The sequence below is a fragment of the Pelobates fuscus genome, chromosome 3 (genome assembly GCF_036172605.1).
Source record: "Pelobates fuscus isolate aPelFus1 chromosome 3, aPelFus1.pri, whole genome shotgun sequence".
Classification (NCBI taxonomy): domain Eukaryota; kingdom Metazoa; phylum Chordata; class Amphibia; order Anura; family Pelobatidae; genus Pelobates; species Pelobates fuscus.
The window spans coordinates 424,005,399-424,030,938 of NC_086319.1; the positions used below are offsets into that span (position 1 = coordinate 424,005,399).

The following is a 25,540-nucleotide window of genomic DNA, read 5'->3' on the forward strand; positions in this document are numbered from 1 at the left end:
AGGCACAATACAATTACAGTACAGCACAATACACGAACAACACAATACGCTAACAACACAACACAACACAATACACTAACAACACAATACATTAACAGCACAACACAATACACTAACAGTACAGCACAATACACTAACAGTACAGCACAATACACTAACAACACAATACGCTAACAACACAACACACTAACAACACTGTAACGGATCACCTGGCACCCCGACTTGGTACCTCCGTTAATGGATGCTCCTAGTGCTTCCTGAGGACTCCAAGCACTCTGGCAGACACCATAATCACCGAATCCGAGAAACCTTTAAATTCTCCCAAGCGTATGAATGCTGTAGACCATTGAATAGGAACCATACGAATAGGCTTGTACTCCTAGCAGTCAACTGGAACAGCATACAATAAATCCTTCCCCCAATAATGAGACGACACATCACTTTGAGGTTAAAACAGGAACTCTGGACTGGCTCATCCAGCCCGGCTTTTATTCACAAACAGGTACATACAGGACACTCCCAGGGGGAGGATGAAATTGACCAATCACATGGATGTACCTCCCACACCTTTCCTCCCCTTAGATTAACACTTAACCCAATTATACAGTACACACTTTTCCCCAATTCCTGGATGTACCCCAAATACATATGATACACCCCTAAAACAGATATCCCCTGATAGCCCTGATCTGGGTGAGCAACATACTCAAAAATCACCCAGATCGGACCAGGGGTTCGGAAGTTATGAGCAGGCAAAGTTTTGACCGACCGCATGGGTAAAGTATCCGAAAACAGTTCCATGCATTTTGGCCCTGCGGTCGGTCACAAACAAGGGAATGAAACAGACGAATTGCCTGTGTTATAGAGCCTGGAGAGGGTTTGGATGAATTCCCTTGTTTGTGGGGTTCTTTCTACCGAACGGCGGGCCATTCGGTAGTTTCTATACGAAATCCTGGAAGTCTGGAGGTCTCAGCGGTGTTTGCCTAGTCGAGTGTCCGATTTTAGTTCCAGACGCTCGACGGCAAAACACCGCTGTTCGGTAGTTTAAGATGGCCGCCGCCACGTGTTCGGCTCCCGAATGGCGGCCACCCAGAGGACACAGACCACACTGCACTGATTGCCAATTACCCGTTTGCAACATTGTTGCAAACGGTAATTGGAGGCACTCTCATTCCTGGGTGGTCTGGTTGTTCGGTAGTTTCACTCAATATACTGAATGGAGTGATTCTACCGAACAATCAGATGAATGCTGCATACAAATCACCCAGGCTAAACTTAACACATCTATAAATACATATATAATATTACAGGCAGTACACTCGAATATGCTTCACAGTCTTAAAGGGACAGTAGTCCCAAAAGTCCCAATGTGTCCATAGATGCTGTTAAAAGGGCCAGTAGCAGCAATATACAGTATAACAAGCCCAAATATAAATCTTTAAATGTACCAGTTTTCCAGGGGCCATAGTCAGCGGGTAAGAGGCAGGCAGCCAGGCCCCTCCAATGTCCAGTGGCGAGGTGGGTTCCGCCACAAACACAATACATTAACAGCACAAAAAAATACGCTAACAACACAACACAACGCACTAACAACACAATACACTGACAGTACAACACAATACACTAACAAGCGCTACGGAATCTGTTGGCGCTATATAAATGGCAATAATAATAATAATAATAATAATAATAATAATAATAACACAATACACTAACAACACAATACACTAACAGCACAATACACTAACAACACAACACAATACACTAACAACACAATACACTAACAGCACAATACACTTACAGTACAACACAATACACTAACAGCACAATACACTTACAGTACAGCACAATACACTAACAACACAATACGCTAACAACACAACACAATACACTAACAACACAATACATTAACAGCACAACACAAAACACTAACAACACAATACGCTAACAACACAATACACTAACAGTACAGCACAATACACTAACAACACAACACACTGACAGAACAACACAATACGCTAACAACACAACACAATACACTAACAAGCGCTACGGAATCTGTTGGCGCTATATAAATGGCAAACATAATAATAATAATAATAATAATAACAACACAATACACTAACAGCACAATACACTTACAGTACAACACAATACAGTAACAGCACAATACACTTACAGTACAACACAATACACTAACAGCACAATACACTTACAGTACAACACAATACACTAACAGCACAATACACTTACAGTACAACACAATACACTAACAGCACAATACACTTACAGTACAACACAATACACTAACAACACAATACGCTAACAACACAACACAGTACACTAACAACACAATACATTAACAGCACAACACAATACACTAACAACACAATACGCTAACAACACAATACACTAACAGTACAGCACAATACACTAACAACACAATACGCTAACAACACAACACAATACACTAACAACACAATACATTAACAGCACAACACAATACACTAACAACACAATACGCTAACAACACAATACAATAACAGTACAGCACAATACACTAACAACACAATACACTAACAGTACAGCACAATACACTAACAACACAATACACTAACAGCACAATACACTTACAGTACAACACAATACACTAACAACACAATACGCTAACAACACAACACAACACAATACACTAACAACACAATACATTAACAGCACAACACAATACACTAACAACACAATACGCTAACAACACAATACACTAACAGTACAGCACAATACACTAACAGTACAGCACAATACACTAACAACACAATACGCTAACAACACAACACAACACAATACACTAACAACACAATACGCTAACAACACAACACAATACACTAACAACACAATACACTAACAGCACAATACACTTACATTACAACACAAGATAATACACTAAACACAGGCTAATGCATGCTGTCTCTTTAATTTCCTTATTATTTACACCTTCACCTACTCTGCAGGTCACGTGATCCCTCCTGTCGTACAAAGTTTATATCATGTGACAACTTCCTGACCACGCCCACTCAGTGAGCTGCCTTCTAGGACCAGGTGAGTGCATACTAACCCTAAACTCTCTATACCTCACTCACTGACCCCCACTCAGCTCCACACTGCACTCACTGCCCCCCACTCAAATACTGCACTCACTGACCCCCCACTCAAATACCTCACTCACTGACCCCCACTCAGCTCCACACTGCACTCACTGCCCCCACTCAAATACTGCACTCACTGACCCCCCACTCAAATGCTGCACTCACTGATCCCCACTTAGCTCCAGACTGCACTCACTGACCCCCACTCAGCTCCACACTGCACTCACTGACCCCCCACTCAAATACTGCACTCACTGACCCCCCACTCAAATACTGCACTCACTGACCCCCACTCAGCTCCACACTGCACTCACTGCCCCCACTCAAATACTGCACTCACTGACCGCCCCACTCAAATACTGCACTCACTGACCCCCCACTCAAATGCTGCACTCACTGACCCCCACTTAGCTCCAGACTGCACTCACTGACCCCCACTCAGCTCCACACTGCACTCACTGACCCCCACTCAGCTCCAGACTGCACTCACTGACCCCCCCACTCAAATACTGCACTCACTGACCCCCCACTCAAATGCTGCACTCACTGACCCCCCACTCAAATGCTGCACTCACTGACCCCCACTCAGCTCCACACTGCACTCACTGACCCCCACTCAGCTCCACACTGCACTCACTGACCCCCACTCAGCTCCAGACTGCACTCACTGACCCCCACTCAGCTCCAGACTGCACTCACTGACCCCCACTCAGCTCCAGACTGCACTCACTGACCCCCACTCAGCTCCACACTGCACTCACTGACCCCCACTCAGCTCCACACTGCACTCACTGACCCCCACTCAGCTCCACACTGCACTCACTGACCCCCACTCAGCTCCACACTGCACTCACTGACCCCCCACTCAAATACTGCACTCACTGACCCCCCACTCAAATGCTGCACTCACTGACCCCCACTTAGCTCCACACTGCACTCACTGACCCCCACTTAGCTCCACACTGCACTCACTGACCCCCACTCAGCTCCACACTGCACTCACTGACCCCCACTCAGCTCCACACTGCACTCACTGACCCCCACTCAGCTCCACACTGCACTCACTGACCCCCCACTCAAAGACTGCACTCACTGACCCCCACTCAGCTCCACACTGCACTCACTGACCCCCACTCAGCTCCACACTGCACTCACTGACCCCCACTCAGCTCCACACTGCACTCACTGACCCCCACTCAGCTCCACACTGCACTCACTGACCCCCACTCAGCTCCACACTGCACTCACTGACCCCCACTCAGCTCCACACTGCACTCACTGACCCCCACTCAGCTCCACACTGCACTCACTGACCCCCACTCCGCTCTACACTGCACTCACTGACCCCCCACTCAGCTCCACACTGCACTCACTGACCCCTATTCAGCTCCACACTGCACTCACTGACCCCCACTCAGCTCCACACTGCACTCACTGACCCCCACTCAGCTCCACACTGCACTCACTGACCCCCACTCAGCTCCACACTGCACTCACTGACCCCCACTCAGCTCCACACTGCACTCACTGACCCCCACTCAGCTCCACACTGCACTCACTGACCCCCACTCAGCTCCACACTGCACTCACTGACCCCCACTCAGCTCCACACTGCACTCACTGACCCCCACTCAGCTCCACACTGCACTCACTGACCCCCCACTCAGCTCCAGACTGCACTCACTGGCCCCCACTCAGCTCCACACTGCACTCACTGACCCCCACTCAGCTCCACACTCACTGACCCCCACTCAGCTCCACACTGCACTCACTGACCCCCACTCAAATACTGCGCTCACTGACCCCCACTCAAATACTGCACTCACTGACCCCCACTCAGCTCCACACTGCACTCACTGACCCCCACTCAGCTCCACACTGCACTCACTGACCCCCCCCACTCAGCTCCACACTGCACTCACTGACCCCCACTCAGATCCATACTCCACTCACTAACCCCCACTCAGCTCCATACTGCACTCACTAACCCCCACTCAGCTCCATACTGCACTCACTAACCCCCACTCAGCTCCACACTGCACTCACTGACCCCCACTCAGCTCCACACTGCACTCACTGACCCCCACTCAGCTCCACACTGCACTCACTGACCCCCACTCAGCTCCACACTGCACTCACTGACCCCCACTCAGCTCCACACTGCACTCACTGACCCCCACTCAGCTCCACACTGCACTCACTGACCCCCACTCAGCTCCACACTGCACTCACTGACCCCCACTCAGCTCCACACTGCACTCACTGACCCCCACTCAGCTCCACACTGGACTCACTGACCCCCACTCAGCTCCACACTGGACTCACTGACCCCCACTCAAATACTGCACTCACTGACCTCCACTCGGCTCCAGACTGCACTCACTGACCCCCACTCAGCTCCAGACTGCACTCACTGACCCCCACTCAGCTCCAGACTGCACTCACTGACCCCCCACTCAGCTCCACACTGCACTCACTGACCCCCCACTCAGCTCCAGACTGCACTCACTGACCCCCCACTCAGCTCCACACTGCACTCACTGACCCCCCACTCAGCTCCAGACTGCACTCACTGACCCCCACTCAGCTCCACACTGGACTCACTGACCCCCACTCAAATACTGCACTCACTGACCTCCACTCGGCTCCAGACTGCACTCACTGACCCCCACTCAGCTCCAGACTGCACTCACTGACCCCCACTCAGCTCCAGACTGCACTCACTGACCCCCACTCAGCTCCAGACTGCACTCACTGACCCCCACTCAGCTCCAGACTGCACTCACTGACCCCCACTCAGCTCCAGACTGCACTCACTGACCCCCACTCAGCTCCAGACTGCACTCACTGACCCCCCACTCAGCTCCAGACTGCACTCACTGACCCCCCACTCAGCTCCAGACTGCACTCACTGACCCCCCACTCAGCTCCAGACTGCACTCACTGACCCCCACTCAGCTCCACACTGCACTCACTGACCCCCCACTCAGCTCCAGACTGCACTCACTGACCCCCACTGAGCGTGACGTCCCCTCACGGACCCTAGAGTGGGAGAGGGCTCAGAATGAATTGGGGTGGGGGGTTATTGTTTATTGTTTGTTATAAGCGCTTTATGTCCTAATTCCAGGTCTGTTAACTCAGTCGGCTTTCAATGGCATTTTCAGGTAAGTTCCCTGTGTAACATCCACCTGCTCCGTAAATATATAGATTCATGGGTAATCCTTAGCTATAGCAATGATAACAATAATTAATAAAAAAAAAAAAACGTCTTTCACTGCTCCGGTCTTGAGATATCCCGACGTACAGGTTATGGTGCAATCTAAGATCGCTAGCTGCATTGAGGGCTGTGGAGATTATCTGCTATATGTCAGTGGGCCTGTCCTAGAAGTCCCAGGCAGTGCAAAACGTCAGTGGGCCTGTCCTAGAAGTCCCAGGCAGTGCAAAACGTCAGTGGGTCTGTCCTAGGGGTCCCAGGCAGTGCTATACGTCAGTGGGTCTGTCCTAGAGGTCTCAGGCAGTGCTATACATCAGTGGGCCTGTACTAGAGGTCCCAGGCAGTGTTATATGTTAGTGGGTCTGTCCTAGAGGTCCCAGGCAGTGCTATATGTCAGTGGGTCTGTCCTAGGGGTCCCAGGCAGTGCTATATGTCAGTGGGTCTGTCCTAGAGGTCCCACGCAGTGCTATACGTCAGTGGGTCTGTCCTAGAGGTCTCAGGCAGTGCTATACATCAGTGGGCCTGTCCTAGAGGTCCCAGGCAGTGCTATACATCAGTGGGCCTGTCCTAGAGGTCCCAGGCAGTGCTATATGTCAGTGGGCCTGTCCTAGAGGTATCAGGCAGTGTTATACGTCAGTGGGCCTGTCCTAGAGGTCCCAGGTAGTGCTATACATCAGTGGGCCTGTCCTAGAGGTCCCAGGCAGTGCTATACATCAGTGGGCCTGTACTAGAGGTCCCAGGCAGTGCTATATGTCAGTGGGTCTGTCCTAGGGGTCCCACGCAGTGCTATATGTCAGTGGGTCTGTCCTAGGGGTCCCAGGCAGTGCTATATGTCAGTGGGTCTGTCCTAGGGGTCCCAGGCAGTGCTATATGTCAGTGGGTCTGTCCTAGGGGTCCCAGGCAGTGCTATACGTCAGTGGGCCTGTCCTAGAGGTCTCAGGCAGTGCTATATGTCAGTGGGTCTGTCCTAGGGGTCCCAGGCAGTGCTATATGTCAGTGGGTCTGTCCTAGGGGTCCCAGGCAGTGCTATATGTCAGTGGGTCTGTCCTAGAGGTCCCAGGCAGTGCTATAATCAGTGGGTCTGTCCTAGGGGTCCCAGGCAGTGCTATACATCAGTGGGCCTGTACTAGAGGTCCCAGGCAGTGCTATATGTCAGTGGGTCTGTCCTAGGGGTCCCAGGCAGTGCTATATGTCAGTGGGTCTGTCCTAGGGGTCCCAGGCAGTGCTATATGTCAGTGGGTCTGTCCTAGAGGTCTCAGGCAGTGCTATATGTCAGTGGGTCTGTCCTAGGGGTCCCAGGCAGTGCTATATGTCAGTGGGTCTGTCCTAGGGGTCCCAGGCAGTGCTATATGTCAGTGGGTCTGTCCTAGGGGTCCCAGGCAGTGCTATACGTCAGTGGGTCTGTCCTAGGGATCCCAGACAGTGCTATACATCAGTGGGTCTGTCTTAGAGGTCCCAGGCAGTGCTATATGTCAGTGGGTCTGTCCTAGGGATCCCAGACAGTGCTACACGTCCCCCATATCAGCTGTGCATGCTCTGTTATTAATAGATTGCATTATTTTGTCAGGTGTTGAAGACCATCTGTATCAAGGCCCCCATGAGCGGCCCCCCAATTACAGCACTATTGCGCCCTATGCTCCTCCTGTCACATACCCATCAGCTCCATCTATAGGCCCCATGCTAATTAATGGGGTTCCTGCAGGTCTGGAGTATCTTACCCAGGTAATATTATATATATACGCCCTAAGCCGTGTACACTGTGTGCCCATATTGGGCGTATAATAATATATCTGATTCACAATATCACTATTTCACTATATCTGAGTCACTGTATCTCTGATTAAATGTATCTCTGATTCACTAATTCACTATATCTCTATTTTCAAGATTCACTGATTCACTATATCTCAGATTCACTATATCCCTTATTCACTATATCTCAGATTCACTATATCCCTGATTCACTATATCCCCGATTCACTATATCCCCGATTCACTATGTCCCCGATTGACTATGTCCCCGATTCACTATGTCCCCGATTCACTATATCCCCGATTCACTATATCCCCGATTCACTATATCCCCGATTCACTATATCTCTGATTCACTATATCTCTGATTCACTATATCTCTGATTCACTATATCCCCGATTCACTATATCCCCGATTCACTATATCTCTGATTCACTATATCTCTGATTCACTATATCTCTGATTCACTATATCTCTGATTCACTATATCCCTGATTCACTATATCCCTGATTCACTATATCCCTGATTCACTATATCCCTGATTCACTATATCTCTGATTCACTATATCCATTTCTGTGCAAAAATATCAGGGATGAGGTGATGTGCAGGCCGTAGATACAGACAATAGTTTGGGTGTTTATGGCCTGGGCTTCACCGATATCCAATATACGCCGTCAGTTATCCCGAAATCCGGTATATGCTGTTACTGTTATCCTGATATCCGGTATATGCTGTTACTGTTATCCCGAAATCCGGTATACGCTGTTACTGTTATCCTGCTATCCGGTATACGCTGTCATTTATATTGATATTCAATATATGCTGTTACGGTTATCCCGATATCCAATATACACTGTCAGTTATCTTGATATCCGGTATACGCTGTCAGTTATCTTGATATCCGGTAAATGCTGTCAGTTATCTTGATATCCGGTATATGCTGTCAGTTATCTCGATATCCGGTATATGCTGTCAGTTATCTTGATATCCGGTATACGCTGTCAGTTATCTTGATATCCGGTATACGCTGTCAGTTATCTTGATATCCCGTATATGCTGTCAGTTATCTTGATATCCCGTATATGCTGTCAGTTATCTTGATATCCCGTATATGCTGTCAGTTATCTTGATATCCCGTATATGCTGTCAGTTATCTTGATATCCGGTATACGCTGTCAGTTATCTTGATATCCCGTATATGCTGTCAGTTATCTTGATATCCCGTATATGCTGTCAGTTATCTTGATATCCCGTATATGCTGTCAGTTATCTTGATATCCCGTATATGCTGTCAGTTATCTTGATATCCCGTATATGCTGTCCGTTATCTTGATATCCCGTATATGCTGTCCGTTATCTTGATATCCCGTATATGCTGTCCGTTATCTTGATATCCCGTATATGCTGTCCGTTATCTTGATATCCCGTATATGCTGTCAGTTATCTTGATATCCGGTATACGCTGTCAGTTATCTTGATATCCGGTATACGCTGTCAGTTATCTTGATATCCCGTATATGCTGTCAGTTATCTTGATATCCCGTATATGCTGTCAGTTATCTTGATATCCCGTATATGCTGTCAGTTGTCTTGATATCCCGTATATGCTGTCAGTTATCTTGATATCCCGTATATGCTGTCCGTTATCTTGATATCCCGTATATGCTGTCCGTTATCTTGATATCCCGTATATGCTGTCCGTTATCTTGATATCCCGTATATGCTGTCAGTTATCTTGATATCCCGTATATGCTGTCAGTTCTCTCGATATCCGGTATATGCTGTCAGTTATCTTGATATCCCGTATATGCTGTCAGTTCTCTCGATATCCGGTATATGCTGTCAGTTATCTTGATATCCGGTATACGCTGTCAGTTATCTTGATATCCCGTATATGCTGTCAGTTATCTTGATATCCCGTATATGCTGTCAGTTATCTTGATATCCCGTATATGCTGTCCGTTATCTTGATATCCCGTATATGCTGTCAGTTATCTTGATATCCGGTATATGCTGTCAGTTCTCTCGATATCCGGTATATGCTGTCAGTTATCTTGATATCCCGTATATGCTGTCCGTTATCTTGATATCCCGTATATGCTGTCCGTTATCTTGATATCCCGTATATGCTGTCCGTTATCTTGATATCCCGTATATGCTGTCCGTTATCTTGATATCCGGTATACGCTGTCAGTTATCTTGATATCCGGTATACGCTGTCAGTTATCTTGATATCCGGTATACGCTGTCAGTTATCTTGATATCCGGTATACGCTGTCAGTTATCTTGATATCCCGTATATGCTGTCCGTTATCTGGATATCCCGTATATGCTGTCCGTTATCTGGATATCCCGTATATGCTGTCCGTTATCTTGATATCCCGTATATGCTGTCCGTTATCTTGATATCCCGTATATGCTGTCCGTTATCTGGATATCCCGTATATGCTGTTACTGTTATCCCGATATCCAATATACGCTGTTAGTTATCCCGATATCCAATATACGCTGTTAGTTATCCCGATATCCAGTATATGTTGTTGGTTATCTTGATATCCGGACAGTTTTCCCAATATTTGGTATATGCTGTGTGACGGACCCTCTGTCAATCGATGCTCCTAGTGCTGACCAAGGACCATCAGCACCGCACCAGATTCCATAAGCACTGCAGACCCCACGGACCGCCGCAGATTGGTTGGGGTCTCAATGTCTCCAACCCACCCTGGACCTACGACAAGGCTCCAGACTCCAGTGGGTGAACCTCTCTTCCTTCAGAGAGCATAGCAGGAACAGCTCTTACAATAGCTAGTGATTATCCAAGGGAGTGTGATGATCATAGCAATCCCTTGTAGTGATATAGCAGTTCTGTACAACACGAGATGCGGCTGCGAGTTGAGGGTAAGAAGGTCTGGATTTTTACAGGTTGGATTTTTATACAGTTTTTCAGGCCAGAGGCACACCCACTGGACCTGATGGGGAACTGGGACACAAGGGACGTAAACCAATGAAAACAGTATTTAACGGTACGACACTCCCACATACAGTAAACAATCCCTCCCCTCTGCCTGTGATATAATTAAGGTAGTTAATGCATAAACTTAATTATCTGCAGGCAGAAAAAACACACATTTTAATAAAGTACCATAAGTACCCCAAAACATAACATATCCCCTGATAGCCCTGATCTGGGTGAACAACATATCCAAAAATCACCCAGATTAGATCAGGGGCTCAGAAATTCTATGGGAAGTCATAGTTTTGTCCATGCAAACAAAGAATTTCATGCCCAAAACAGTTCCATAGAATCGCGGCTGAGTCCCGCTGGAGGGCCGACCGGGAATCGCGAGGTTTTCATGACGAATATAGTTCCAGGGCATTCGCGGTTAAGTCCCCCTGAAGTCTATTCTGGATGTGACAAACTCCCCTTTTTTTTTTTTTTTTTTTTTAATTCTTTATTTTGGTGTGCATGGAAAATATAACAAGTGAGCTTGACATGCCCCAACGGCTTTGACAAGCTTATTACTAAACATATTTTAACATTAGGATAGCATGTGTTACAGTCTGCACATTTTTGTTAAATTAGTAACCTTACAGGATAACATCGTGTGTTCAGCATAAAAAGTTGTACATAATGGCATTTGCAATAGACATGTGAATGAAAGAACTTAACGGCTGAAACTTTATCTTAATAAACAATAGGGTAACTTAGTCAGAGTATTGTTCAGTTGACAGTGCTTGGAGCGCTCGGTAGGCAGTGAGTAGGTAAGTAGAGTAGAAAATAAAATTAAAAAGGAGGGGTGGTTGGTAGGGCAGCTGAGATGGTCAAGTGGTAGGTAAATGTAAATATAGGCTTGCTGCCCTAACGAGCTGCCTAATCGAGCTTTTAGTGAGTACCTACGGTCGTAACCTCGTGAGTGTAACCCTTGGGTCGCCCCTTGTTGGTGGTGCCTGAGGGTATGAAAGTGTAAGCCCGTGTCAAAGCGGTGAAGTCGTAAACGTCGTATGTACCCCGTGTGTGTTGTCTGGACATTATTATCCGGAGCATGTGCCTGATCTACGGGGGGGGGGGGTATTCAGTGGGGAAGAATTGCTACGTGGTCTAAGAAAGGTCTAGGTAAGCTGCAAGCTGTGTGTGGAGGGTATGGGGTTTTGTGCCCTGTGCGGGTAGGACTATTCTGTTGTATGAGTCCCACATCGGAAGAGGCAGTCCCTTGTAGTTTCAGGTTGTGGGTCTGGCTTTGGTGCCCACATCGGTCTGTCTGGGTACGAAGTCCGCCGTGGTTCCTGGGTCCCATCTGTGGGCTGGCTGGGTAGCCGGAGGTGGAGTGTCCATGTTAGGAGAGTGTTGGGGTAGTCCCATGCGCTGCAGAATCGATGCGGCTTCTTGGAGGTTGCGTATGGTGTAAGTAGACGTTCCGTGGAGGATGGATAGGGACCTGGATGGGCACCACCTGTAGTCGATTTTGTGTTGTTGTAACAGGCTAGTGAGCGGTTTTAGGTCTCGGCGCCAATGCCAATGTGCTGCCACTGAGGTCTGCATAAAATGACAATGACATGTTCTCGAAGTTGTATGGTGTAATGCCCCTTAGTGCAGTCAGGAGCGCGGTTTTGTCCCTTCCGTGTTGAAATTGAATAATTACGTCCCTTGATGCTGTGGGTGGTGCCTTAGCGGGTTTAGGCACCCGAAATATGCTTTCTATCACCATCGTTTTGGAGATTTTGGGTGTCAGTAGGACCGCTAGCAGTCTCCTTACTGCGTGTGGGAGCTCAGCTTCAGGTATGAGTTCAGGGATTCCCCTAACTTTCAGGTTGTTTTTGCGACGGGAATCTTCCAGTGCGGCAAAGCGGCATTCATAGGAGTAATTCTGTGTTTGCAGGTCTCTAACCTCTTGTTGGAGGGTCGTGAGCTGCTGCTTGCAGGAGAGGGAGGTGTTTTCCAGGGTTCCTATGCGGCCTGTCAGACCTTTCAGATCCTGGCGTAACGTTGCCATGTCTGCCTGCAGGGTTGTTTGTAATTCCCCCAGTAGCTCTTTTAGGAGTGTGGCTGTCACCGGGGCTGTGTCTGGCTTCGCAGATGGGATCGGCGGTGGTGGAAGCGCCGGTATCGGTGTGTAGCCCTCCTCCGTTCCACATGAGAAGTCGTCGGAGAGATCCGAGCAATCCCCTGTGATGGTCGCCATTTTGGGCCCATGTGCGCCTTGGGCCTGCCGCCATAAATCTCCTATGTTCATGCTCGACCGGGGAGCATCTTGCCGTAATTTCTTTGTTTTCTTCCCCATTTGGAAATAGGTATGCTAGGGGATGTTCAGGGTACGAGAAAGCTGGTCTGGGCGCCAGAAAATAGGTGAAAATTACCCTCATTGGTCGGAGCTCCACACACATGCGACCGTCCGCTTAGGCTGTCAGACTCCGCCCCGACAAACTCCCCTTTTTAAGGGAGGTTGCCATGAGTTTTTGGAGGGGCCTGTTTGCCAGCCTCCTACCCTGGGTCTATGGGCCCTGTGATAACCCATGTTCAAAAGTACTGTTTCTGCCCCTTGGACTTTTTTATTTATTTTTTTGACAATCTTTATTTTCTTATTTTCATATTTAAGTAGTCGTACAAGGTACTGTGCTTATTAGTTACAAGCCAATTGGTCAAAATGTTATGGTAAAACATTGGAACAAATAACTTCCCATTTGTACATTTCCGGCACCCTCACGTCCTGTTGTGTGAGAGAAAATTCATCCACGGGGTCCAAGTCTGCATGTATTTGTCCAATATTCCCTTCAGGGTCGCTGTGAGGGTCTCCATCCCGTGTATTTCCTCTACCTTGTCCATCCATTGGCCCCTTGAACTTTTAACCAGAACAGATTCAAACATGTGGCGGCGGCCATCTTAAATTGCCCAGCAGTGTTTTGTCGTTGAGTGTATGGAACTGTTTTGGGCATGGGACCATGTGCACGGTGGGGCAAAAATAAGACTTCCAGGAAATTCCTGAACCCCTGAACCGATCTGGGTGATTATTGGCTATGCTGTTCACCCAGATCGGGGCTATCAGGGGATGTGACAGTTTGTGGGGATATGTTGTATTTTGGGGTACTTTTGGGGGTTTGTAAAAATTTATGTTTTTTTCTGCTTAGCCCATTGTCTTTGTTAATTGTATCGCAGGCAGAGGCGAGGGATTGTGTACAGTAACTGGGAGTCGTCAAGTGTAAAACTCTGTTTTTATTGGATTGTGAGTTTCATGTCCTGTGCCCCACAAGGTCCCCCTGGGAATTAACCTTGTGGGAAAAAACTGTATAAAACAGCAGCTGTACCATTTAACCTTCCGTTCTACTTCACCCTCAATCTAGAGTCCTGTCTCTTATTGGGGGAATCTGCTACAAGGGATTGCTATGCTCGTCACACTCCCTTGAATAATCACTGAGCTCTTGTAAGAGCTTTTTCCTGTTCCTGCTTCACTCTCTGGGGAAAGAGAGGTTCACCCACTGGCTACCATTGAAGTGAGATTTGTTTTACCCTTCATGAGTTCTAGGCTCATGTTTGGGGGATTGGAGATTGCTATAATCACTATACTCCCTTGGATCACAACACTGCTGTGGCAAACCTAGCCACATAAGACTAGTCCTAGAAAGACTGTTTAATCTATGTTGTTTTATGTTGTTTGCTTAACCCATTAAGGATCAAACTTCTGGAATAAAAGGGAATCATGACACACATGTCATGTGTCCTTAAGGGGTTAAAGAGGTGATAGAGGGCATTCGTATGCTAGTGGCGCGAAAGCCGCTAGGATTCATACGGTAGTTTCACGAACAGTGACTTTCAACACTGTTCGTGAAACGAACAAAGTACCGAATGGGAGACCACACACAGGAGGTCGTGTGGCTCCCATTAACAGATTGCAACAATGTATCGTTCCTCGGTTAATTGATTCGCGGGGTGGCCGCCATTCGTATACCGACCACGCGGCGGCGGCCATCTTGGATTCACTTTTAGCCCAGCAGTGTTTGGTCGTCGAGTGCCTGGAACTAAAATAGACTACTCGACGGCACGAACACAGCTGGACTTCCAGACCGTTCGGGTACACCAGTCTTTCGGTACTTTCCCTCAAACTGTGCATTCGTGTATTTTCTGATGAATTCATATTAAAGTGTATTTTGTGTGACATTCGGCTAATTGTGCTGGGATCTGAGCAGTAGTTTCCCGAAGTATGCGCTCAGATCCCAGCTATCTACCTATATGATATCCGGTATACGCTATTACTGTTATCCCGATATCCGGTATACGGTATTACTGTTATCCCGATATCCGGTATATGCTATTACTGTTATCCCGATATCCGGTATACGCTATTACTGTTATCCCGATATCCGCTGTTACTGTTATCCCGATATCCGCTGTTACTGTTATCCCGATATCCGCTGTTACTGTTATCCCGATATCCGGTATACGCTGTTATATTTATCCCACCGTTTGACGTATCTACTATCAAATTATTGATTGTCGTAGTTGATGAATTGCTACATTATTGAACCATGCTGCAGTATTGCCAATATTAGACCAATATAAATGGTCTCCGATTAATGCTCCTTACACAATGTATAGAGTCGAACAGTACACAAGGGGTGTTAAACAGCCATATGAAGGTTATCAACGTGTACTACGGGTCATAACTTATAGGCTGCTACAAGATGTTTTGTATGTGTATTAAGTGTCTTGAAATTAAGAACTCTAGCTCTAACAGGTACAGACCAACATTCCCTTTGGCAAAATACACAATGACTGATATGCACGAATGAAACCTGTAACCTGCACGGACTTTCCCGCACTCGTCCTGAGCGACACATCTCGAATGCAGAAAACCCGGTTGTAACGGACCGTTTCAGCATACAAGGGGAAAAATGCGTTTAGGCGATAATCCCCTTTTCCATAGACAGGCACAGCTACTGCAGAACATCAGAACTCACGAGCTGGATACGAAATAACACTCCGAACTGGAACAGCTGAACAAGAAAAGCATACAATCGGCTTACACTCTTGGCAGTCAGCTTACAATCCAATCCCCCCCAAGAACGAGACGACACTTCATTTTGAGGGTTAAGCAGGAACTCAAGACTGGGACACCCAGTCTGGCTTTTATTACCAACAAGTACATACAGGACACTCCCAGGGGGAGGATGAAATTAACCAATCACATGGATGTACCTCCCACACATTTCCTCCCCTTAGATTAACACTTAACACAATTATACCGTACACCTTTTTCCCCAATTCCTGGATGTACCCCAAATACATATGCTACACCTCCAAAACAGGTATCCCCTGATAGCCCTTATTCAGGGGGACAACATATGCAAGAATCAGCCCATTCGGATAAATGGTTCAGGAGTTATGGAACTTTAAAGTATTGACCGACCGCATGGGTAAAGTATCCGAAAACAGTTCCATGCATTTTGGCCCTGCGGTCGGTAACAAACAAGGGAATGAAAACAGACGAATTGCCTGTGTTATAGAGCCTGGAGAGGGTTTGAATGAATTCCCTTGTTTGTGGGGTTCTTTCTACCGAACGGGGGGTCATTCGGTAGTTCCCATACGAACTTCTGGAAGTATGGAGGTCTCAGCGGTGTTTGCCTAGTCAAGTGTCCGATTTCAGTTCCAGACACTCGACGGCAAAACACCGCTGTTCGGTAGTTAAAGATGGCCGCCGCCACGTGTTGGTTTCCTGAATGGCGGCCACCCAGAGGACACAGAACACATTACATGATTGCCAATTACCCGTTTGCAACATTGTTGCAAACGGTAATTGGAGGCACACTTAATCCTGGGTGGTCTGGTTGTTCGGTAGTTTCCTCAATACAATGAATGGAGTGATTCTACCGAACAATCAGATGAAGGCTGCATATATATATATAACCCAGGTTAACTGCATACAACAATACATACATGACATTTAAAGTATTAAAGGCAGGATTACTGTACTACGTTCCACAGTCTTAAAGGTACAGTAGTCCCAAAAGTTCCAATATGTCCATCGCTGCTTTTAAAGGGCCAGCAGCAGCAATACAAATTATTACCTGCCCAAATATAGTTTCTAAAGTGCAACACGTCCAGGGGCCATAGTCAGCGGGCAGGAGGCCAGCAGCCAGGCCTCTCCAGTTCACAGTGGCGAAGCTGGTTTCGCCACATTTCTCCCCTTTGCCAATTAGACTAACAGGGTACCTGACTTTCTGCCGGTCAGTGCCCTGGTTAGTCCAGCAACCCACCCACAAAACAGAAATAACCGAGCAGCCCACCCACACTAACCGGTTACTACATCTGGGTGAGGAAGGATTTTGTCCAAGTTCTGGTGTTTCACCACTGCTGGGTGGGAGACGGGTAGGCTGCCTTGGTGGGTTGCTGAGGGGGCAGAGACCAGCGGTACTCTGTCCTGTTGCCAGCACTACCACGGGAGTAGTCTGGTGGGCGTCTGGTTGCTGGAGACTGGCTGTCTCCCCTTTAGGTGCACAGCTCGACTGCTGGAGGGGGAGACCGACTGTCTCCCCTTTGGATCCATCACACTGAGGCTGGGGAACAGGACCGACCGTCCCTATCCCTTGTGCTGTAAGTGCAGAGACTACGGTCCCATCTGCACAGTTGTGGGGCTTAACATCTCCCCTTGGTGGGTTAGGTTGCCGTGGGAGAGAGGGTGTAACAAGTTCCTCTCTCTGGATGGCAAACTGCCGCTGGGGAGAAAGGATGGCACCTTCTGCTCCCTGGGGTACACACTGCCGCTGGGGAGGAAGGACGACACCATCAGCTCCCTGGGGTACACACTGCCGCTGGGGAGGAAGGATTGCACCTTCTGCTCCCTGAGACACACCCTGCCGCTGGGGAGGGAGGACACGGCTCTCCTCTCCCTTTACTTCACACTGCCTTCCAGGCACATCACTTTGCTGCTGGGGGGCAGGAACAACAACCTCTGCCCCCTGTAACTCAGCCTGCCGCTGGGGAGGAAGGACGACACCTTCATCTCCCTGGGGTGTACGCTGCCACTGGGGAGGAAGGACGACACCTTCATCTCCCTGGGGTGTACGCTGCCACTGGGGAGGAAGGACGACACCTTCATCTCCCTGGGGTACACACTGCCGCTGGGGAGGGAGGACGCTGCTCTCCTCTCCCTTCACTTCACACTGCCCTCCCGGCACATCACTTTGCTGCTGGGGGGCAGGAACAACAACCTCTGCCCCCTGTAACTCAGCCTGCCGCTGGGGAGGATGGACGACACCATCAGCTCCCGGAGACACACACTGCCGCTGGGGAGGGAGGACGCTGCTCTCCTCTCCCTTTACTTCACACTGCCTTCCTGGCACATCACTTTTCTGCTGGGGGGCAGGAACAACAACCTCTGCCCCCTGTAACTCAGCCTGCCGCTGGGGAGGAAGGACGACACCTTCATCTCCCTGGGACACACACTGCCGCTGGGGAGGAAGGACGGCACCTTCAGCTCCCTGAGATACAATCTGCCGCTGGGGAGGAAGGACGACACCTTTAGCTCCCTGGGACTTACTCTGCCGCTGGGGAGGATGGACGACACCATCAGCTCCCTGGGTTACACACTGCCGCTGGGGATCTGGGCCGACTGCCCAGCATCCCTGTAGGGCCGGTAGAGAGACCTCGGTCCCATCTCCACCTGCCTGTTGTGGTTCCTCACAGGACCAATCTATGAGGACCCCTACTTCGGGTTCTTCCTGCCGCCTCGGGGGAGGGCGGCTAACCTCCTCGGATGCAGCCTCTACTCTGCTGCTGTACCACTCTTCCTGCTCATCATACTCTTCGTCCATCTTTGAGTTTTGCTCAGCCATGACCTGGTTCCAGATCCCCTGGAATGTGTCCATGGATATATAACCCCCATACTGGGCCACTTGCTGCCTCACCTTGGCCATAAAATCATCTTCAGCGTCAGAGCCTTCCATACTTGTCTGCTCCAAGTCGCTGGATACCTCTGCTGCCAGGGGCGCTGCACGAATGCTAACGTTGCCCTCAATTTGTAACTCCAAGGAATTGGTGTTCTGTAGCTGTCCTTCTGGTTGTAGGAACGATCCCGCCGCTTGCCACCAATTGTAACGGACCGTTTCAGCATACAAGGGGAAAAATGCGTTTAGGCGATAATCCCCTTTTCCATAGACAGGCACAGCTACTGCAGAACATCAGAACTCACGAGCTGGATACGAAATAACACTCCGAACTGGAACAGCTGAACAAGAAAAGCATACAATCGGCTTACACTCTTGGCAGTCAGCTTACAATCCAATCCCCCCCAAGAACGAGACGACACTTCATTTTGAGGGTTAAGCAGGAACTCAAGACTGGGACACCCAGTCTGGCTTTTATTACCAACAAGTACATACAGGACACTCCCAGGGGGAGGATGAAATTAACCAATCACATGGATGTACCTCCCACACATTTCCTCCCCTTAGATTAACACTTAACACAATTATACCGTACACCTTTTTCCCCAATTCCTGGATGTACCCCAAATACATATGCTACACCTCCAAAACAGGTATCCCCTGATAGCCCTTATTCAGGGGGACAACATATGCAAGAATCAGCCCATTCGGATAAATGGTTCAGGAGTTATGGAACTTTAAAGTATTGACCGACCGCATGGGTAAAGTATCCGAAATCAGTTCCATGCATTTTGGCCCTGCGGTCGGTAACAAACAAGGGAATGAAAACAGACGAATTGCCTGTGTTATAGAGCCTGGAGAGGGTTTGAATGAATTCCCTTGTTTGTGGGGTTCTTTCTACCGAACGGGGGGTCATTCGGTAGTTCCCATACGAACTTCTGGAAGTATGGAGGTCTCAGCGGTGTTTGCCTAGTCAAGTGTCCGATTTCAGTTCCAGACACTCGACGGCAAAACACCGCTGTTCGGTAGTTAAAGATGGCCGCCGCCACGTGTTGGTTTCCTGAATGGCGGCCACCCAGAGGACACAGAACACATTACATGATTGCCAATTACCCGTTTGCAACATTGTTGCAAACGGTAATTGGAGGCACACTTAATCCTGGGTGGTCTGGTTGTTCGGTAGTTTCCTCAATACAATGAATGGAGTGATTCTACCGAACAATCAGATGAAGGCTGCATATATATATATAACCCAGGTTAACTGCATACAACAATACATACATGACATTTAAAGTATTAAAGGCAGGATTACTGTACTACGTTCCACAGTCTTAAAGGTACAGTAGTCCCAAAAGTTCCAATATGTCCATCGCTGCTTTTAAAGGGCCAGCAGCAGCAATACAAATTATTACCTGCCCAAATATAGTTTCTAAAGTGCAACACGTCCAGGGGCCATAGTCAGCGGGCAGGAGGCCAGCAGCCAGGCCTCTCCAGTTCACAGTGGCGAAGCTGGTTTCGCCACACCGGTTTACTATACAAATAGGTTTCAATGTGCAGGTGTCAGAAAACAAGATGGGGCTAAATAAGAGGGCGCTCTTGTGTTGATAGGTTGAATGATTGTATGCAGCTCATGTGGTTTGCATTTATATTTTTATTAATTAATTTTTTATTCATTTTCTTCCCAGATAAATCAGATGACCGTGCGGGCCAAATGTAAGACTTTTCATTATATCTCCTGCTCTCGTCCCTCGATCTTTTTCCTCCTGAATTCGCCACTGGGCTTTCTGAATTTCCTACTTTCTCTTCCTAAACCCAACTCTGTAATGTCCTGAGCTTGTTATCGTGAATACGAATTGTTCTGACTGGATTCCAGTGTTTATGGGGTCACTACACTGAATTCCACACATTCCTGTTAGTTACAATAATATTGTTTATTGAATCCATACATAAATGATTTATTGATGTTTGTAATGAAGAAAAGACTGGCCTCTAAATCCACACGATTTCTGGATACGGAATCAGCCTCTGCTTTTCTGACGCTGGCTGTGCAGTCTTCATTACTCAGGACAATCTTCTTCCCTAAAATCTATGTTAGGGGGAATAAGGGCCGCGCTGCGGAGGGGGCCAGTCCTTATCTCTGATCAGTGTAATTTCACATTGATGACTCAGACACGATTATTAACAAAGTGCCTGTGCATGATTGGTACAGGTATGAAGACAGGTACAATACATCTTGCAGAGAATGCAAAATGTGACAGACAAAAACCGGACGAATTGAGGACTGTTCGCAATCTAGACGCTAAGACATCCTTGGCTTAGAGCAAACATTGCTGCACTTGATAACATCCTTATTTGAGGAAAATGTGTGTGTGTGTTACCAGAAATAGGGATACAATTATACTCCTTCTAGAAGGTTAAAGGGACACTATAGCCACCAAAACAACTTTAGCTTAATGAAGCAGTTTTGGTGTATAGATCATACCCCTGCAGTCTCACTGCTCAATTCGATGACATAGAGAAGTTAAATCCCTGTGTTTATGAACCCTAGTCACACCTCCCTGCATGTGACTTTCACAGCCTTCCTAAACACTTCCTGTAAGAAAGATCTTATGTTTACACTTCCTTTATTGCACAGTCTGTTTAATTTAGAATTTCTTATCTCCTGCCCTGTTAATTGCCTGCTAGACCTTGCAGTATCCGATGGTATGTGATTAAAGTTAAAGACCAAGAGATAAAATCTTGTAAAGTAAGTTAACATCAGATTAACAAAAAAACAGGTGGAAGCGAAATACTATATAGAAAGTATCTAGGACAGACACTAGGGGGTAACCCTGGGAGAAAATTGGAAAACCGAAAAATGTGATCTGTCCTAATAGCATCACTGGAATAGACAAAATATATTAAAATATTATATTTAACGGGTATAATTAAAAGGGAGTAACTGAAAGGCATGGGAAAATAATGGGGGGGGGGGGGGGAGAGAGAGAGAGAATAGAAAAGAATTCACTGCAAATAATTGCTATATAGAAGAAGGAAATCTGAGTGGTAAAGCCACCGGGATTAAAAAGAGAGAATATACTGCTAAATTGCTATATTGGAGAAATGTGTAACGAAAAGTATTTAACAATTTAACCAGGTCCCTAAATAGGAAGTTCAACACAGAGCAAAGAAACAAAGTAGCAATCTGTGCAGTAACAGCATATCTCGTTAGTAGCAAGAGACGATAGTACTAGGTGAACCTCATCAACTAAATGTCTTGAAAAAGGGATATATATCCCTATAGTAGCAGTATATAGATTAGTGAATGTACGAAAGTGTACACATAGAGCAATATCAGGATAAGTAGGTAGATGTGCATAGGGTACCTTGAGAGAATAGAAACGATATGAGGTGGAGCAGATCTAAGGCATAGGTAATCCCTAAATCTGTGCCCTTCGAGGGCACTAAATGTCTGCTACAAATATACCTGATGGTGAAAGCACCCAATACTAATTCATTAGAAGTAATCCCTAAATCTGTGCCTTCGAGGGCACCTAATAAGCTAAACGCTGAAACCTACTAGCTGCCATCTATACAGAAGGTAAAATGAATATACCCTTTCCCCACTGGCCTCTGTCATTAAAGTATCGAGATAGAATAAATACGAATATCAGATAATGTCTGTCAGCAGGGTAGGAGTTTAACATTGAATTGCTAATGAAACCATTCTTTCACGCAGGTTGTCAGTCACAGCCAGGGGAAGTGTGGCTAGGGCTGTATAAACCGTAAACGTAAAGTGATTTAACTCCTAAATAGCAGAGAATTGAGCTGTGAGACTGCATGGGGCATGATTGATACACAAACTGCTTTGTTAAGATAAAATTGTCTTGTGACTAGTGTCCCTTTAATTTAGCAGTGTAACGGATCACCTGGCACCCCGACTGGGTACCTCCGTTTAAGGATGCTCCTAGCGCTTCCTGAGGACTCCAAGCACTGCAGCAGACACCACAACCACCGTAGACTCCTCCAGAGGGCAAAACAGGAACAAGCTCTTACAAGAGCTTAGCAGTGATTTCGCAAGAGAGTTTGAATAGCATAGCAATCCCTTGTAGCAGATTCCCCCAATAAGAGACGGCACTCCAAATTGAGGGTGAAGTAGAACTCTGGTTTAATGACACACACTCTGCTTTTATGCAATTCTCCCCTGCAAGGGAGACGCCCACAGACAATTATACATTACCCAATCACACAATGGTTACATCCCACAGATTCCCTCCCCTTAGCCTGAGAGGTAACCCAATTATACGTACAGTTTAAACATACTTTTTACCCAACTTCCATAACTCTAAAACCATACATCCAGTATTAATTGTTACATATTATTATATTATTATTAATTAAACATTCCAAATACAAACATACCCAAAAATAATTTGAATCCGTTCAGGAGATAGATATGTCACTTTTGACCGACCGCAAGCACATTTTCCTGCCCAAAACAGTTCCATGGATTTGGGCTGTGCGGTCGGTCTATTTTACACCGAGAAAACCATTCGAACGGGACTTAGTCTCCAGCCGTGGTGTCGAAGAAGGTACGGGTCAGCGGTGTTTGTGCAATTGGGTAGCCGCAAACAGTTCCATAGATTTTGCTGCACACACCGCTGACCGCGTTCGAATAAGTTAAAATGGCCGCCGCCACGTGTTCGTTTGTCGAATGGCGGCCACTTCGGCACTTCAACTGCATCCGAAGTGCCAGTTTAAAAGTTGTAACACTGCTCCAAAGTAATTAAAGGGCCAGGAACAGCATTATACAAATCCATTGTGCACAAATACAGTTCTTAAAGGGTTAATACATCCCAGGGCCATAGTCGCATGGCAGGAGGCTGGCAACCAGGCTTCTCTAGTGCACAGTGGCGAGGTTGGTTCCGCCACAAGCAGTTTATGATTTTGATAATTTCATCCTTAATATGTAGTATTTTGTTACATAATCTGTGTGTCTCAGTCTCTGTGTCCCAGGGTTGGGGTCGGATGTTCGATGTCTTGGACCCCGTGGGGCAGAGATTATTTCAGGCGAAGCAGGAGTATCAGTGTTGTGGACCGGTGTATAATGTAAAAATCTCCGATAACAGCGACAGAGATGTTCTGGAACTGATCCAGGAGTGTGCGTGTACCTGCACGCGGCAGGTGAGACGGTGCTGTGGATTTCACGGATGGCATATTTACTTGCAGATATTTATCTAGACAATGTTTGTCCTCCGTGAGAATGTGCGTAAAGTGCCTTGTTTGCATTTAGATCATGTTTAGTATGAAGGGTGACCGCCAGAAATCACACAGACTGGGGATGAGGTCAGGAAACAGAGCTAATAGGAGCAGTGAGATTCTCCAATACTGGCTGTGAAGACTTGTAGTCTCATGTTGTAAATCTCCCCTCTCGATCAGCATATTAGAAATCTTTCATTGTCTTATTTTAATGCTCTGTATCTCTCTGTGACAGCTGCAGGTCTATAGTCTTACTGGAGACCTCCTTGGAAGTGTGAGGTTACACCTGGATTCGTTTGTTACACATCTCTCATTGCGAAATCCTGCTGACGAGGTTCTGCTGTTAATCATCGGACCCAGTTTTCAGACCAATATATTTGGGAATTCCAACTTTGAGGTAGAAAGCGTTGCCAGGGGGCGCTCTACATAGTGTCAGTGATACAGACAGGGGGCGCTATACACGCAGTGTCAGCGATACAGACAGGGGGCGCTGTACATACAGTGTCAGTGATACAGACAGCGTACGCTATACATACAGTGTCAGTGATACAGACAGGGGGCGCTGTACATGCAGTGTCAGTGATACAGACAGGGGGTGCTATACATACAGTGTCAGTGATACAGACAGGGGGCGCTGTACATACAGTGTCAGTGATACAGACGGGGCGCTATACATACAGTGTCAGCGATACAGACAGGGGGCGCTATACATACAGTGTCAGTGATACAGACAGGGGGCGCTGTACATACAGTGTCAGTGATACAGACAGGGGGCACTATACACGCAGTGTCAGCGATACAGACAGGGGGCGCTATACATACAGTGTCAGCGATACAGACAGGGGGCTCTATACATACAGTGTCAGTGATACAGACAGGGGGCGCTGTACATACAGTGTCAGTGATACAGACAGGGGGTGCTATACATACAGTGTCAGTGATACAGACAGGGGGCGCTGTACATACAGTGTCAGTGATACAGACAGGGGGCGCTGTACATACAGTGTCAGTGATACAGACAGGGGGCGCTGTACATACAGTGTCAGTGATACAGACAGGGGGCGCTGTACATACAGTGTCAGTGATACAGACAGGGGGCGCTGTACATACAGTGTCAGTGATACAGACAGGGAGCGCTGTACATACAGTGTCAGTGATACAGACAGGGGGCGCTGTACATACAGTGTCAGTGATACAGACAGGGGGCGCTGTACATACAGTGTCAGTGATACAGACAGGGGGCGCTATACATACAGTGTCAGTGATACAGACAGGGGGCGCTGTACATACAGTGTCAGCGATACAGACAGGGGGC

The 25,540-nt window shown here is 47.4% G+C and overlaps 1 protein-coding gene across 2 annotated transcripts in view; it reads left to right on the plus strand.

The window, feature by feature from the left end:
• Nucleotides 1–3,027: 3,027 nt before the first annotated feature.
• The window catches only part of LOC134603658 (phospholipid scramblase 3-like), a 134,264-nt gene continuing 111,751 nt past the window's right edge, over nucleotides 3,028–25,540 (plus strand). For both annotated transcript variants that reach the window (XM_063449827.1, XM_063449828.1), the window contains exons 1-6: nucleotides 3,028–3,096; nucleotides 6,271–6,307; nucleotides 7,925–8,079; nucleotides 20,673–20,700; nucleotides 23,969–24,150; nucleotides 24,461–24,622. In XM_063449827.1, the coding sequence (XP_063305897.1) occupies nucleotides 6,295–6,307; nucleotides 7,925–8,079; nucleotides 20,673–20,700; nucleotides 23,969–24,150; nucleotides 24,461–24,622 (540 nt within the window). In that variant the 5' untranslated portion in view covers nucleotides 3,028–3,096; nucleotides 6,271–6,294. The remainder of the gene's footprint in view (nucleotides 3,097–6,270; nucleotides 6,308–7,924; nucleotides 8,080–20,672; nucleotides 20,701–23,968; nucleotides 24,151–24,460; nucleotides 24,623–25,540) is intronic.